Below are 18,041 nucleotides of genomic sequence, written 5' to 3'. Positions count from 1 at the left end.
AAATGCATTTTACCTGTTGGGAACTGGGAGTCAAAATGTGGCCATGTTCAATTTGCAATGCCTCAATCACCAACCCTAAAAATACAGGGAAGAAATCCTTCTTATACCCCTCCCTATCTCAGCCAGACACAACTAAGTATGCTCACACACATAAATGTGTGCTGGCTAATCTTGTATCTGGGACACAGATAATTTGTTCAGAGAGAACTGGTAATGCTGTATAATGCATCCAGCACCAGACAATTACTGTGGTACCATCCTGCACATGATGCTCTACAGATGTCTTTGCTGGCTTGTATTTCCTGGGGTTCCTGTGCAGTCTCTCTCTTCCTAATTACTCCTACCAGTAGTGACAAATAACTCCCCTTTACACTTTCTAGGATGGCAGACTCATTACCTCCAACCTCTGCAGGAGGAAATGGCACATTTATTTAGCTTCTCATTAGACCATCCCTGAGGAGACCACTCTCATAACGAGGCTTAAGTGCTTCAGATGCAGCTGTAAAATCACCCACAGTTTATGGAAGCAGTGCCAACATCTGCAGTGTGCGCATATGCACACAGGCAAGCAGAGCTCCTGGCTGCCTGCACCTGCCTCCCAGGGCCTGCTTGCAGCTTTACATAAAAAGTAGGGTCTTTGCATGCCCTGAATTTGGGTTCATTGCTGTGCCTGCACAGGAAAGCCCCTCCCTTACTGTCTCAGATATACCATAACTACTGTTAACTCCCCAAAGCAACAAGAGCACTCCAGTTCACCAACACCAACATAGAAAGAACTAGCTCCCACATTCCACATAAAGTTGAATATGTATGTGTGTAGCTTGGGGGAGTTGGAGGTTAAGAGATAACAGAATAAACTTAATATAAAAATCAATCCCTAGAGCACAGAAGCCTCAGAAGTGAAATTTAGAGGCTTTTTTTAATTATTATTTTCATTCTCTTTGCTCCATCAGGGAGTTCTTGTTTTCTATAGCTCAATTGGTTAAGCAGGTTGCCATAGCAGGCAGGAATATAATTGCTTGCCTATACGCTGCACAGTGTAATGCAGGTTCCTGCTGCCTTCTGAAGTGCTCACCACTGGGCTCACTGTGTGATTCACAAGCTCAGTTCACAGAATCAGGACAGAAAACCCACATGCAACCAACACTGAGCCTTCTGTCAGCTTGCAGTCTAGTTGCTCTACTTCTCAATAAACATAGGAAAACAAGCTCAGAAACACCTGAAACCCTAAATCCCATCCAGGTTCTGTCAGATTATCATTCATCACCTTGTCCAGATGTGTAGCTCTTATTTCACAAACAAAACTGAAAATCATGGAACAGCCAAAACAGCTGTTTTCCAGAGGAGAACTTTCAGCTGCATCCACAAAACCCTGGAAATAGTTATCATGTACAGAGATGATTTGATTTCAGAAAGATGCCTCAGGGAAGAAAAGCAGGAACCTGTGAAAACCAAGGCCCAAATTCACTATAAAAGTGGGTAGATTCCTCACGGGAAGGGTCTATGAGCAAAGGAATACACAATACTTTGGAGCTCTCTATATGGAAATCTTATGGGAGCTTTGCAATACACTTGAATGCCTTTGAAAAATTCTAGGCATGTGAGATGAAATCCTGGCTCTCAATAAGACTTTTGTCTCTGATTTCAGAATGGTCAGGGTTTCTTTCATTTGTGGACTTATTTTGATTCTTTTATAGCAAAGACAGTACTTTATTGAGACAAGACCAAATTCAATAGGGAGTCCAAATCAGATTAGATGAAGTCTAAGCTGATGCATATTACATGCTTTTCCAGCTTGTTCAACATGTATGTTCCATCAACAAACTCTCACTAAGACTTTCTGAGGCATATTTAGTCCCTTTCACTCCTCCAATTTCTTGACTTTTGCCTTTAAGCCTTAGGTTGTATGAAAACACATCAAAACCAGTCTAAATGTCTACTTTTCTGGCTTGATTATACAAAATAACACAAGTGAATTGTGTCATATGCACTTTAATTATCATTATGCCGTTTGGAAATCATGCCCCTTTACCAAAGCAGTTTAGGCACTATCCATATTTTCTGACTCTTAAAAGAAGAAACCCTGAAACTACAGCTTTATGAGATCTTTCTTACAAACTTACATCAAGTTCACCTTCTTGCTAAAAGTACAAGTGAGAAATGCTGACCAAGTAACATGATGCCTCTTTTTTGAATCACTGCAAATGTATCCATCACATCTAATTAACCCTAAACAGTGCTACTGCCCTCATTTCAGATACGTTTACAAGTTCTAATTCCTTATTAGACACAGAAATGCTACTCCAGGAAAAGAGTGCAGTTCTACAGACTCTGAAAACAGACACCTAGAATACCCAAGGCAACCCCTTAAAGGTAAGAATATCAGGGAGCTGCATTAGATGCAGCCAGTGCCAGAATGATCTCCCTTTTCTGCTGCACTATGCTTCTTTCTCTCAACCAGCTATTACAAGGCTGCTCTTTCAGTTCAGCCAAGTGAATTACAAGACATGGGTACCTGCTACTTGCCCCTTCTCACATGTACAACATCGTTGGGAGGTGATCACTGTCACAGTGACATGAACTTGAGCTTTCAGGAGCTTTGTCGAGTTATGACACACAAATGATGCTCAGGCCTTCAGAAAATTGTGGATTCTTACAACATCTTCCATGGCATATTTGATAAAAATCATCCCCACCTCTTTGCCTACAGCGCTTGCAAGGCACTGTGTGGCCTTTTGTCCCAATAACTGAGAGAGACACTTGATCTGTACACCAGGTAATTCTTTGAAATCTGAAAACAATAAGCATGGATTTCCAATAGTTCTTCTCATTTATCTGTTGAAGAAGCTATTTTCTCAACTGAAAAAGAATGAAAATGCCACTTGAAAGAGTGTGAGCATTAATTTTTATTTACAGCAAAGAAATGTTGAAATTGCAAGAACTATGAATTAACTGCATGCTGAAATGAGCACTGTATCTATTTTTAAGGGTCCCAATTTTTTAAGTGAGGTATTTTTTTTAATAGTGACATAATAGGAAGGTGGACAGTGCAGATTAACAAAAATAATCTAAGAAAAGGCAAGAATAAAATTAGTAATGGTGATCTGAATGCCTAAAGATGTATGATGTTGAGATCTATTATTATTTCTTGAAAGTTCATGGCAACAACTTTCTTGAAACTAATTTTGATTATCTCCAATTTATGATTAAGTACATTCATCAATGCTGCCAGATTAGAATCTATGTTCAATTTACTCAGCTGCCTCTTTTTGAGTTCTTGAGGTGATATAAGCTGTGACCTTCTCCCCCAAAAGAAGAGATGGCCCAGTCAGAGTGCTCCAGTAGAAATTAACATAAAACTACATTCACAGAAAACAAGAAACAAAACTAAAATCTTATTGAGTTAAAAATTCCTTGAAGGAATACAATAAAAGAACAATCCTTCTCCAAGTCAAATAATGGGAAATAAAAGATTTAGTAAAAGACTAGATCCTTAAATAATGTAAATCATTGTAATGCTACTGCCTTTAGCAGAGCCTGCCAATTCACGCTAGTTGAAGAGAGGCCTGGAGATTTTAATTTTACTTTGCTAGGCTCTAATCATTGCTAATGTGGATAATAAAGATTAACTGCATTGTTGCCATTGATATTTATATAATCTTTTTCTCCTCCATATTTTTGATCACCTTGCTCTCATTCAGGCAATAGTGTAGTCAATTTTTCAATGCATGCTTTAAGAATGTGGAACTAATAATTAAATTTGATATGCTAACTGCCGAAGTGATTGTTATGTACTGCTTTAGAAAGAAGCTAAACTAGGCACATACAGGTTCTAAATAGGAAATGACAATGGTTTTCTGTGTATTTCTACCAGGTAAATGCTTGGTGGCTCTTCAACTAGGGCCCTTAGAAATGACATATTTCCTCCAAGAAAGGACATTATGTCTATGCTAACGTAGTTCTAAGTGCAAGGGCACATTTCGAGGCATGCTCAGCTACACAGCCAACGACCACCTTACAGAGATACACCTTATCAGCTTTGCCAGAATGCTAATAAATCTCCAGCCTGGAGGGTACTCCCTGGAGAGGCCTGGCTCCTTACCTTTGACATGGGGGATGAAGTGGTGTCGGAAGGGGGAGTTGGGGCGGGAGTCATGGTGAGAGGAGCTGAGACTGCTCGTGCGCAGGTATGACAAGCGCTGCACACCAGTAGGGAGCAGCTCTGCGGCAGCAGGGAGTCGGGGGGCAGAACACAGTGAAAACAAAGAAAAACAATAAGAGAAAGGCAGGGAAGGAGGCTTCAGAGGAAGGGAAAGAAAAAAGGCATTGAACAATTAGGATTCTGAAAAGAAGGAAGGAGAAAAAAAAAAGGTTAAAGACGTACCATAGGGTTCATAAATGTTAGACAAAATTACAGGAAGTATTAGAAGAGAGGCTTAGATTTGAAGTGCATCACTAATTTAGCATAATATTATTGGCTTAATGAGCTTCTGATCTATGCCTTGTTACCTGAAAGTAGCTTGCTACCAGCATGCAAACATCACAAACACTGACGCTCAATTAGTTAAGAAAGCAGCTGGTTTGGAAAGTGCCTGACCAAAAAATGTCAGCCAAGAGGCATGCAAGCTGTTTTCTATTGTTTTAAGACATTCCAAAAATGCTGCCAACATCAGCTAGGGCACAGCAGGAGGAAAAGGCTGCAAACTTTTTCAGAGCTTGTATGTAGCACTCAATTTTTGAAGAACCTTATGCTGACAATGTCAATACAGCAGTTCACTTCTCTCTCAAGGGCTAGCTGGGAGCAAAAGAGAAGTTATCTGGGGCCACTGGGTTTATTCAGAGAGAAATTATTCTTGCAAATAACGTGGTGAAAAGAAGCGCCATTAGGAGAAAAAAGGTAAATATACATGTGCTATTATTCAACATGAATAATTATTGTGGGAAAATAATTACTGTAGGAAAATTATTAAAGTAGTGTTAGCGATTACCCCAAAGCAGGGTAGAAAACATCAAATGATGAATTTGACAGAATTACTTCTCTGTCATGTGAGGAACAGTAACAGGTGAGTCAAAGATGAGAACATCTGAGCAGAGATAAGTTTGAACAAATATCTTCTCAGAAAATCCCTCAGTGTGGACTTCTGAAGATTTTATATTTGGATCCAAACTGTGGCTTGAGCCCATCCGCCCATGACAAGAGTTATATCAACAGAGACTGCTTCTGGGTAAGGTCTTTGACTGAACACAGACAGTAAAACTCAATCACAGTAGAGTCTGGAATAGGACCTGGATTTGTTCATATCTCTGATGCAACTGATATAAATGGAAAAATCCCCTCAGAACTGTCAGAATCAAGAGACAGAAGTTTGCAGCTTTTTCACGCTTTCAAATCTCTTTCAGTTTCAGTTGTAACGTCATCTTAAAACACAGTCATGTTGTCAGCACCAAGTATCAGACACAATTTGCTTCTGTCCCACCTCCCCTAGGTCCCATAAATAAGGCATTCACTGACAGACACAATTGGCTGCTTTCAGCCCACCCCCACTAGGAAATGGCTACAGCATTCAAGTTCCACAGTGGTGGCTCTATTATAAATCTTTAATTTTAAAAATGCAGCTCCTATTGCATATGGGCTTTTGGCATCCCAACTGTTCAGCTGTAATCACCAAGGAAGATGAAACTGTGCGATTGTATCACTTAATTTAAAAACAGATTACAAAGATTTAATTCATTACCATACACAATAAAATCAGTCTTGAAGGGTCTTCAATGAATAGCATTTAGCAATACATTTTTACGCTGTTTGGGTGTGGATGAATAGTTCATTTTTATGTCTAGCTTTTATATACACAACCAGTAATTTTGAATGCACTGGGAACCTGAACGACCTGTACATTTTCTAGATTGCACACAGAACTTGTACATCACTGCTAAACCAGAAAATGAAGTCTGTGTTTTCAAGTGTTCCCAGGCAATTGCCTATGGCTTTAATTAAGAAAGATACCTTGTGAACCATGAGTACATGCTTTAAAAAATGACTAGCAATTTGGAACATACGGGTGTTTTGCTGCTGAATATGAGATTCTATGGCAGCACCAAGCTTTAAACGAATTTTTTAGAAGAGAGTAAACCTACATTACTGACTTCCGTATAGTCAAGCCATAATTTTTGTTTCCGATATGTGATACTTTTTCCAAATTCCAGAATGAAGTTTGTGATTCACTGCTGCAAATTTTTGCTTGCTTTCAGAAACAAATACAAATATTTTAAAAATAATTGATTGGAAACGAAACCAGAAGATACATATTTATGACATAAGCAACGCTCATAGCCTAGTGCAAAAGACTACGACAGTCAAGAGCAAAAAAACAGGTAGAAAATGAGATATTAAAATACGTAACAATTTTTCAATCCTGACTTTTCAGTCATAAAAGAAACAAGTGCTTCACTGTACCACTAAGTGGCATAATAAAGAAACAACTGTTTTACACATACTTCTAATGCAGTTGCCCTTACCAGGTCTGTGGAAATGCTGAGGGGAGCGAGACATGGTGGGTGTGTAGCTGTGACGACTGTACACTGGAGAATTGATGGAGCCCTGACTAGTAGACCTGTGAATCATGCGATCCCGGACATCCTGGTAACCCTGCAGAACAGAAGCATTCACTAATAAATGTAAATGCACATTACACACCTTTAGCAGCACTCAACTTCCACGGATCTGAAGGCATCAGCAGAAGCTACTGAAATAGCAATATCCCTTAAACTTTCAACCTACTTCATTATTACTGTTCTCCAGTGATCTGTTCCAAAGAGTTCAATCTATTTTTATAGTCAAGGACAGAGTTCATTCTTGGAAGGTTCCAACTCCACCTGTAATTTCTGTTAAATTCTATATAATCCTAGATTTGCCCACATTCCCTGACTTCATAAGGGAAGCTACAGCCAGAATATGTCTGTCCTGCAATGTCCTGCACAAGACATATGAGCTTGCCTTCAGCTGGTTAACCTGGCAGCAGAAATTCAAAAGCTACAGCACAGTCTGCCTAAATATACCATGTGTCACAACTAGCTACATCAATAGGTATTTACTATCCAAATTAGATTCCCCTTGTATCAGAAAACATGACATCTCATATAGCAAAATTCAATTTACTTGGTTTCCTGGGGAAAAAAGCCAACAAAAGAAAGAAACAAAACAAACCCACCCCCCAAAAACCCCACAAAGGAAACCAAACTAGGACAAAAGGGAAAGGACTGATGTTAATGCATGAAGATTTACAAGAAATTTTATAGTCACTTTTTAAACACATAGCAATGAGTACAACTTTTAAGTTGCAAAAAAGCAACACTCTCCACCCTCAAAATGATAATGCATAAGCAGCAGCATCTATTGTATCCTGACAAATTACTTCCCAAATGTTTCATGTATTAATTTCATTTTATTGTGATGTTCAAATTAGCTCCTATGCAAAAACAAACCAAACCATAGTTCTGTTTTCTTCAAGACAAAACTGCAAATGTTTCAGTAGCAAACATGAGTTATCATTTAGTTGCTTAGAGTAGCATTTTAGCTCATGTAAATCATTCAGCTCTCAGGATCTGAATCCGCCTGTGCCACAGGAAGGAGGAATGTACCAGAAGTGACGCCTGCTGGACAAAGGGCTCTGCTTTACAAACAGCAACAGAGGAGGAGTGGCAGCTTCATGTTTTGTACAATCTGTCAATAAGAGCTTAAGTTTCCTTCTTAGAAATAATTTTTGTTAAGTTTCAATATTAGAAAACGTCTATGTGGCAAACAGAGAGGAATCAGACTGATAACAAAACCAACACCCGGATTTGCTCAACTGAATAACTGTAATCACAGTAAGAGACTGCCCCCAAAGGTTCCACCAGACTTACTTCTGCAGAAGGGGTAGGTGATAATGTCCTTGGAGACTGCAAAGACATAAAATATAAGGTTATGAAATATCATTGCATACACTGGGCCAGAAAATGGTAATCTAAACATCGCTGCAGATACTCTGATATATGGCAATGTAAAGTGGCAAAAATTTCTGAGGCCATTCCATCACCAGAATTTGCTTTTTCCACATTGCTCAGGAACTGGTCCATAAATCACTGAAGTTTAAAGTTTCTGGGAGAATCTTTATACGGGTGATTAATTCAGTCAAGTATCATGCAAGATCATCTTAGCCATCTAATCACTGTGGTAATTAAAACAGCTGTGAAGATCAAAATCAGAAAGAGTTATTAATTTAATAACCATGCCTGTTATGAAGAAATCTTTAAAATGGAAATCAAAAGTAAATAAACTTAACTCAGAGCTTTGCATGGAAAATCAAAATACAGAATATCTCTCAGGATGAAGCATGTTTTTCCTCCAACGCACACACTCCGGCAAAAATGTGCTTCTCCCCAAGGCCTTACATTTCATACTCATGCAAAGGAGCACGTAGTTGTCATCAACATTTCTTTGATATGACCTCCTTTAAATCTCTGTGTTCCTCCATGGTTATGTAAGAACAGACAGGAATTACAAGCAAGTGTATTGAAAGAACTGCACAAAGGCCAGTGGGCAGAAATATGCACAATATTATGAAAAGTTTCTTTAACACAGATAGGGAAACTGAGGCAAGAAATACTTTTAGAAATGAGACATATGATTATGCATACGTTGATGGTATGAACAAGAATAAAGGCTATGTATAATTACCAGTTATGTGCCCTTTAATCACCAGACAATTTGGAGCTGGAAGATGAGGACTTAATTATTTTCTTTGTGCACAAAACTTCAATATTATTTGTCATAATAAACTGGGCAAGTGATTATGCTTTTAAATAAGACCATAATTATTACAGAATGATACAGTTTTAAGATAGTATCTCAGAAGCAAAACTGCAGATTCTGGTCTAACTACTACAATAATGTACAACAGCAGTAGTGTAAAGCATATGCAGAACTTCTGGTATTAAATATCCAGCTCTATATTTTGCATTGAGAGACCATTAAATCTCACAGAGCTCGTGACGCTGGGAATGCAAAGTATCCAAACAAAGGAGCAACACTTTTTTATTGGATACAGAACATCTCCTTTTCAGCAATTTTCCATAAAGTTTTTAAAGACTGCTTTTGACACTTTCAGTCAAAGCCTTGAATGTCTTCTACATTCTTATTTTCCTAATTCTTATAATCTAACAACAGCAACTCTAAAAGCTTTGCTCCACATGAAAGATATCATACACAGTGCTTTGGACCATCATTCTCCAGGAAAACCAAGACCTAATCTAAAACTCTTAATATGAATCAAAAAAGTCATGTTGTGAGGTGCATTTCCACATTTATCTACTAGTAATTCATGTGTTACTCTAAATAAACAAATTTCCATCACCTGCTGTGGTTACCTAGATGCTAAGGTGATGGCTACAGTAAAAGGTAGTCGCAGGAATCTAAGACTGGGATGGCAGCCCAGAAAGTAGCCTGCTGAATCCATGTATTTTTTCCTTTCATATATTTTTACTCCCTCACTACCTGACATCATCTCATTGCTTTTTGGGAAATGGAAGCACACTCCGCAGCCAAGTTACTGTTTACCATGCACAGGTGAGCTGTTATATCTCAAACTCTGAGGCTGCCAAGGAATGTTTGGTTCAGGGTTTATGAGGTCTTTTAAAACCTGGTGTATTGCAGAGTCTACACTATAATCAGTTTGAAATACACCGTGCAGATGGCTGAGAAAAGTAGCTCTTTTCCAGAACAGTAAACCACTGGAAATACAGAGTGACATCTCCAAACAGGGAAGAGAAAGAAGAGGAAGGGGAATGGGAAGTGGAAAAGGACCTATTCCTACCAAAGATACAGTGAAACCTCTACTGCAACAGGCCCAATGCTCTACTGCTTTGAGATCTGAGGGTCTGCTCTAATACCTGAAAGTTGCACAGGTCATTTTGTGCTCCGGGAAGTTTCTACAAACTGTATAGGTGTCCTTCTGTAACACAAGTTCTCACTGATGCCATTTTAACTGTCTTTTAATTGAACTACCAGGTGGGATGCCTTCTCCATTTTGAAGCATCTATCACATCAGAAAAAAGTTTTTCTCATTTTATGACAGCTTGTGTACTGAAAGCTGTTACGGACATTCAGTGCTTTTAACAGACAGAATACATGAAATAAAGCACACAGAGCTAAAATGTTCCTTCTCTCTATCTCTGTCTCTCTCTCTCCACATATATATGCGTGTGTATATATATATATATATATACGCAACAAAGATCAGAGCTGAGAAAAGACTTCGGTACTCATCAGGTTGCTGCTCACAGGGCAGAATGGCAGGACCTGAAGAACTTGAGTATCTGACGGTTTGTGGAAACATTATCACTCTGTTAAGGGCCAGCCTCGGTTGCAAAAATTAATTTGCAAATTTCATTCATATCTTTTAATCTCGTGCACGCTCGGAGCTCACCCGCGAGGGGGAGCTGTGGGAGAGCGCTGCCTCCCGAGCTCCACAAACATCGGGATTCTCCTGAAAAAGGGACCAGGAGTGGGAAACCTGGCAGAGCATTTCCCTGCCACTGCAATGAGGATGACAGTCTCATGCTGTGTTTTCGCACTTTCTGTGGCTTAAGTATGTCATTGTTTTGTAGCTCATTCCCTATAATTAAGGTTTGTCTCCATCCCTGGATTAACTTTAGTGCCTCTTGCACATTTCCCTTGTACACACAGAAATCCTTCTTAGCTGAGATTGGTGATCCTTTTTTTTTTTTAATCATGGTGAGGGGCATTTCTAGCATAGAATAAACTCAGGGTCCCCTTTTATTTAACACCACCACACATCTCCCCTTTGCAAAGAGAATGCAGGTTAAATCACTCAGAGTCTGCAAATCCCTGCCATGACTAAACATGTCACCTCCTTTGCTTTTTAAAGATGATGGTGACTGATGTAGATGTACCAAGATTGTTGTCACTCGACTATCACAACACAAACACAAGGTAAGGGACCACTCCACCCCAATGGACTTGTGTTCTCATTAGGGCAAGGGAAGGGAGGAGAAACAGATACAAAGAGGTGAGGTAACTTGCCCAAGGTGACAGAAGTCAGCAGTAGCATTGTGTGAAAAACCCAGTTCTTCTGTTTCCAGAACAAATTTCTGTACTCACTAGAAATTAACTGAATTTAATGCTGGTGAAAATATGATACAAGGAGACCCCAAAGGCTTTTGCTTGTTCCCAGAACAAGCATAAAGGCAGGCAACTTACACCATACTGATTTATCAGCTTCCAACATAGTGCTTTGTCAGTAAGGAGCTTCCCTTTAAGGATTAACAAATAGCTCACCTTCTCTGGTGAAATTAGTTCTTCCTCTGTAACTAACAAGAGACTTGTGTTTGTAGTGGGTTTTGTGGAATGAGTCAGGCCTGTTGGAATTGGTCAGAGGTCACCGGTGGTGACCACTCAGTGGGGGGAAATTCTGTAATGTTCTGACCTGTTAATCTCTTATTTTATTCCTGAGCTGAACAGTCTCCTGAATTTTCAACTCATGTTATTATTTAAGAAAGTAACCCTATAAAACATTAAAGGACAAAGGAGAAAAACTGAGGGAGCTCTGACCTGCTGGTGGGCAGAACACTGCTAAGAAAGCAGATTATCAGTCACACTGATCTGGGCATCTGCAGACCACTGGTGCTTGAATGATTTACTGTAATTCTTCTTTCCTCAGCTCAAATTCATACTCAATTCAGTTACAATCAGTAAAGTCATTGAGACTGCAAGGAGGTAAATCCATTTCCATGTCCATTTAGATTTGCATTCAGGAAGTCTGATTTACAGAAAGATGGTATTACATGACAAAACCTGCTTCACAGTCTGCACTGGAATCATGTAAATAGTAACTGCAGCTATGGAAATTCACCTGAGAAAACTGGGGACCCTACAATCTGAAAGATACTTTTAAATACAAATTTAAGAAAATAGAGATAGCTTTCTCTTACCATTGCATGATACAGGAATCCTTACTAAATATCAGCAGTTTAAAATGTGAGGCAGGTATTTCTATAACACATCTAATCTGCTCTCCCAGGTGGAAGAGCACTTCAACCTGACCCGGTTCATATTTTATCCAGAATGTCTGGCAAAGTGCTCCAGCAATATATTTCCCTTCAGTATGTGTGACATAAAGTATCCTGCTGCTCTTAAGTCCTGCTTCTGCCATAGAATATCATGGTATTCCTCATGTTGTGTTGTGAATATCAGTGCTCCCCAGCACAATGTGAGGCTTTTGCCTCACGTTCTGGACTTTGCTGTACCCAAAGACTAGGATATCCATGACAGTTATGAGGATTCACACAGAGACAGCCTGCAAGCCTCCCCCCTGCCATTCCTCTGCCAGTGGCTGGTGTTGATTTGGTGTCCAATTGTGCAGTTTCACACACGAGGCATCATCATAAGTGTTCCCATCAACCCCAGACAAAACAGACAAAAAGCACTGTGAACAGCAGCAGCAACAGCATCTAGGAGTGTCAATTAGAAGCGAAGCAGGCTCTGCAGAAAGCACACAGCGGAATGAGTTGCTTGTTGGTTCATTACCTCTCCAAGACTCTGTCTCTCCTGTCTGTCCTCGTAGGCGGAAGTGTAGAATGGCTCATAAGTAATTAGGTCTGGACGTTCAATGTCATAAATAGCCTTGACTTTGGGAATGGCTGCTAAATCCTTGTAATCAAGGATTTCATTGTCTACTTTTGCCTGAAGGTCAAAGACAGAAGATAAATTAACTTACACAAATGCACTGGTAATTTCTGTTTTACACAATTTATGATTTTGTGTATTTGTTGTCACACTGTTGCTAGGGAAAACTCTTTCTGGCACTCTACATGCAAAGTGAATGCTTCTTGTTCTTCTCCAGCCGGCTTCCTCTGCAACAGTTCACACTGTTTTCTTGGTTTAGGGAAGAAAGAACATGGCATATATAGTTCTATATACAAAAGTTTCTTATCCCCAGTAGTGAGCTGAAAACTTCAGCTCTGCAAATGATTCATTTTTTGGCCTCAGGCAAGTATTGTCACCTTTCTGCTCTTGTTTTCCCATATGTAAAATGTATGATAACATCGATTTAGTTTGCAGATTACAGAGATTACAAGGGGATTCCATGCTGAAGACCACAGACAGGTATTCAACTTATAACTGTGCACACAAGAGGAAACAGAACTTATTAAAAGGAAATAAAAAGACAAGGAGGACTGTGAGGACTGGGTATCCAAACTCCCAAATGAAATTATTAAATTGCACTCATCACTCATCCTATACCCAAGCTTCTGTCTAAGACATCCGCTGCTGACCAATTGCAAGGTACTGGCATCGACTATTTTTTCCACTAAGACTGCAAGGAACTCCTGACTAGTTAGAAATGGAAGTAGGAAATCAGTTTTAAAGTCAGATACATACACTAGAAGGAGCCAGAAAGAGGCCTTATATTTAGTTTAGAGAGCTAATATCTTTCCTTATAAAATGATTTCTAAAAAATATCATCATACGTTTTTACCTACCTTACAGAAGAAGGATACTCAAATTGTTTTTCAACACTTCTACTGGATATTTTATTTATTCATAGTAGGCTGCATAACGAAACTCTCACTCAGTTCTGTTCTTTCTGAGTACTAGGGCCTAGTATTTTCAGATTAACATGCATTTGGCTTCCCAAGCTCTCTAACAACCACTGGTCTTTGTGGTTCTTAAGCAGTGCCATGAACTATAAACAATACAGAACAGTTTTTGCTAGAGAAACAAGGTTTGAAATAGCTGGGAAATTCACTGTCTAAAAATAGCCTCAAATCTGTTTAGCTTTTACTTACCAGATATAATAAAACACCTTAAACAAATGTAACCATAAAATATGTAGGTATATTAACATATGTTATTTCTGTAGTATTTCTACCACAGCCTGTTAATGAGACACAAATACATTTGGATATTCTTAATCCAAAATAAATAACTATAGATATTTTTTGTAGACCCCGGTCTAAGCCACCATGTTGCCCTACAGACTGATTTTGAGCAGCAGTTCAATTTCATTCGCTACAGTTTATGAAGTTGATAATTACCAGCAGAATGGCAGTTCTCCAGGACATGCTCTGTGTTTTGATACCTGCAGTGTGAACACCTTTCACACATCAGCTAATTTTTGTGGTTGTTGAAATGCACAGAAGAACCAAAGTTGAACTCAAACTCAGGACTTGAGATTTGTGATTTTGGTGATTTTTCTGCATTATTATACATGCAACTGATACATTTCTGTGTCTTACATTACATTTTCATCTATATAGTTTCAAGGTTATCTATAAAATCAGTGATTCAGCATTATGGTTAGTAACATTGTTGATCTTCAATTCAAAACACCCTTCTTTTCACAACCAAAACATCTGACTTCTGAAACAGAAGGTGTTGGGTCAGCCAGGCTTCTTTCAGTGTAGCTGACCCTTCTCCCCACATCCTGCAGGTGCAGACAGCAGATCTCTCAAAAACTGTGTATCAAAGTGCACAGATCTCCTCACATAACCCTTACAAATCTAAATGACCCATCTGCCTTCTGTCCCCCTTCACATCATGAAGTGACTTCAAGAGATTTACTGTATCTTTCCAAGGGAAATGTGACCTGGAAAAGGCCTACTCTGCCCTCAAAGTCCTACAATTATAAAAGCTACATGGAGAATTAACGATGTCACCACTAGAATAAAGGCATTGGCATCAGTGTAACAGTGATTCATTTCAGCATGAGTATTTTATGTGCAAGCAGCCTATTCCTCAGAAGGAATACTTACATAGATAGTGTGGCCTGGAGAGCCAGGTATACTGGAACCTGGTCTGGAATAAATGCTTTCTGATGACGTTCTTGTAGGCTGAAAAACAAAAAGTAACTTTTGAAAGCAACCTGAAGCCATCAACATTGGTAATTTTGAGTTTAAATGAAGAAATCTGCACACATCTTGAAATTAACTGAATTTAGGAAAAAATGTCAACACAAATGCAAGCATTCTGGCAAATTTCACAATCTTGTGAGGCAAGTGGGCTTTTTTTTTTTTTTGGTAGGGGAAGGAGTGCTGTGACAGGGGAAAGAGGTTTTCTAAATCAAACAATGTAAAAGACTAGACCGACAACAATAATGAACAAAATCAAACAACACCTGCCAGAGACACTGCAGGAGCCAAAGTACCATCCAGGATAGTCCTGCTGGTCATTTTAGCAAAACGTTAGTTCACAAACCACTAGAGGTATCAGCAGTTCAGCAGACAAAACTGTTGTGAGGAGCACAGCACACACATTATCACTTTCCAGGTGTTCAATCAATGGATTTCCATTATGAATACAGAACTGAATGCAGTCCTTCTAAGTAGAAAGACCTGAAATCCTTTGCTTGGAGCTGTTCCCTGTATCTGCAGCACCATCAGGATGCAGCAGGGAAGTCAAACTGCTGGTTGAAATTCTATGATTCCTCATGCTGCAAAAGTCATGATGTTTAATGACAATGTCTGAAATTCATGAGAACAGTCCCACTCCTACAGAGCAGAGCGAGTGCTATTATGTTTAGTAGATTTTCCAACACTTTGTCAGGACTAAACAGACACTGATGCCCTGGGGGAAGTTTTGTGAGAGGAGATAACTTATCATCAAGATGAGGGGATCCTGAAAACCTGATGAATTTGAAAAACATTTATTTGATCAAAAGTCACTCTGGCTATTGTGGCAACTACTCCTAAACTTGGCACACAGCAGATACACAAAGATAGTCAATCATATCCCACTTGCAACTGAGAAACCATGAGCAATTTTTGCTCCCTAAGTGGCTGCAAAGAACCAAATCCCATCAAAAAGCAGTGCATCAGCACATGACTCTGATGACACCAGTGCACTGAGATACTTCAAAGTCACTTGAAATTAAACCCTGGTAAACAGTCCTTACCTCATCAGCTTGTGACGTTGAACTAAGGGACCTCCAGGCACACACTGAAGAGAAACAAGACTTGACAGCCTGGCTCACTGATTTTATATAGGAAATATTGGAGTGAACACAAAAAGGCTACTGGATCTTTCTTATCTCTAAGCGTACATTTCCTGAAAGGATTTTTCAATTGACCTCAGAGACTTTCTACTTTTAATTTCATAGCCAGGAAATCTATTGGAACCATCTATATATGAAATGTTGAAGACTGACTGTGGATCAGACAGCAGGCTTTCTCTGACTTCATTTGTGGAAATGAAATCACCACACTCAGGGAGCACCAGAGGAATAAAAGGCTTTGAGTATGTGCCACCAAAAACCGTGAAGATTAAGATCAAACAGAAAGCAGATGTGGCTGTGGACTGATAAAGTCACAAATACTCTCCAGAGCACATTTGAGAACACTTTCTCAGCTGGACCTTTACATGTTTCTTTTCTCTTTGTAGCTGCAAATTCCTGCATCTCAAAGGGAACAGGAATTTTTCAGCCGCCCTTAAGCTCCTCCCATGATGCAATCAAACCAAAAAATCCAACAACAACCACTTGTTTCATGGAAATGTTACAAGAATTACACTGGAAAATCTGGCTGGTGTTGGGAAACACTTTACTCCCCCTTCCATTCTTCCATTTCACTCTGTTTGAGTGGAGACACATGTAGCATTTTGCTGCAGTTGCTATGGAAAACAATTGTTTTCATTACAACAGAGGGAACAGTATTAAGTACTTGAGGTACTGTTAGGGGTGTCTCTGTTACCTTTGGCTTTTGGCAGACATACTTTAAGAGTTTTGTCTGCTCAATTCTCCATGCTGTAGGAAAACAAGTCTTAGAGGCAGTTATGGCTTCTTCCCACTTGGCAGGCCCTTTGGATCTTTTGTAATTGCTTCAGAAAACGAGAAATTCTCAGCCCTCAACCCACCTCCTTAGTTTCACCTCTTCGTGTCACTGCTAAAAATCTTTTCATTTAAGTAAAATTCACTTGCATTTATCACTGCAGTGAATTTATAAAAAAAAGTTAAGACATCTTCAGATAGTTTCAGCCACATCCTGTTAACAGCTTTCTTAGGTGCTCTTAACCCTGGAGTACAGGAGCAGTGGTCAGATGGACCGACACGTTGTCGCACCTGTTCCTCATTTCCTCACTGTGTTTCTGCTCCAAGTTCCTCATTACCATCCCATTAATAAGGCCATGAGCCAGGTATGACACCCTTTAAACCAGTTTTCTATTTTATGTAATTCTTTCTGTGTACATCAATTTTACCTTCCATCTACTGCAAAGCTCCACACTGCCTGGGCAGGATGCCATCCTTCCATCCACTGCCTGAGCACACGCTGCTCCTTTCCTGAGGAGCTGAATCCAACCTGGAACTCTGAGGTTCCTCTATTAGCTCCCAGTCCTATATCTTGCTTACATTTATAACATACCCTCAAAGACAGTGCATGAAAAAGGACTTCTACATCTACACTCACCCTTCCTGCCTCACTTTGCCCTATTTCTTGTTTTGAATTACACAGGCTGTTTCCATCACAGATGGCTGTTTCCTACTCTGCTGCTTCCCATATGGTCTGGAATCCTTCACAGCTTTCACACTTTCCCCTAAAGACAATTGCATTGAACTTAAAAACATTTATGCTGCTTGCCTTAACAAACATACACTAAAGATTCCTTGATAAAAGCTGTTCCTCTGGCATACTTTTAGTTGCTATGGTTGGCTCCCCTCCTAAAAGACCTGTAATAGCTCCTGACTGAAAATCCGTGACTGGGTATGGCTTTTATTAAATTGAACATTACATTTTCATCAGCATTTGAGAATCCCTGACCCTCTGTAACACCACTGTGACTTTTTACATTAAACAGCTGGCAAGAGACACGCTGGAGGTCAAGTTCTGTGTTGATGTAACTGCAGTGGGGTGTAAATTCCACCTTAGAGGGGAGATGATCAGAGCACAGGTAAATAATAGGAATAGTGGCTAGCCCATATGTAACCTTTAACATTGGAGATGTGGAGATAACATGTGAGCTTGTCTTGCACACATTATTGGAAAAAAAAAGG

General features: G+C 39.5%; 1 protein-coding gene across 23 annotated transcripts in view; it reads right to left on the bottom strand.

The window, feature by feature from the left end:
* ABLIM1 (actin binding LIM protein 1) overlaps nucleotides 1–18,041 on the bottom strand; it is a 202,499-nt gene that overhangs the window by 24,051 nt on the left and 160,407 nt on the right. For all 23 annotated transcript variants that reach the window (XM_027692212.1, XM_027692204.1, XM_027692211.1 and 20 more), the window contains 4 exons: nucleotides 14,812–14,889; nucleotides 12,584–12,739; nucleotides 7,903–7,938; nucleotides 6,517–6,646 (listed from right to left, as the gene is read on the bottom strand). In XM_027692212.1, the coding sequence (XP_027548013.1) occupies nucleotides 6,517–6,646; nucleotides 7,903–7,938; nucleotides 12,584–12,739; nucleotides 14,812–14,889 (400 nt within the window). The remainder of the gene's footprint in view (nucleotides 1–6,516; nucleotides 6,647–7,902; nucleotides 7,939–12,583; nucleotides 12,740–14,811; nucleotides 14,890–18,041) is intronic.

The sequence above is a fragment of the Neopelma chrysocephalum genome, unplaced genomic scaffold (genome assembly GCF_003984885.1).
Source record: "Neopelma chrysocephalum unplaced genomic scaffold, ASM398488v2 Primary Assembly neopelma1_85, whole genome shotgun sequence".
NCBI classification, from domain to species: Eukaryota; Metazoa; Chordata; class Aves; order Passeriformes; family Pipridae; genus Neopelma; species Neopelma chrysocephalum.
Note: the sequence above shows the minus strand (reverse complement) of the source record. Positions and strands in the feature narration are given on the sequence as shown.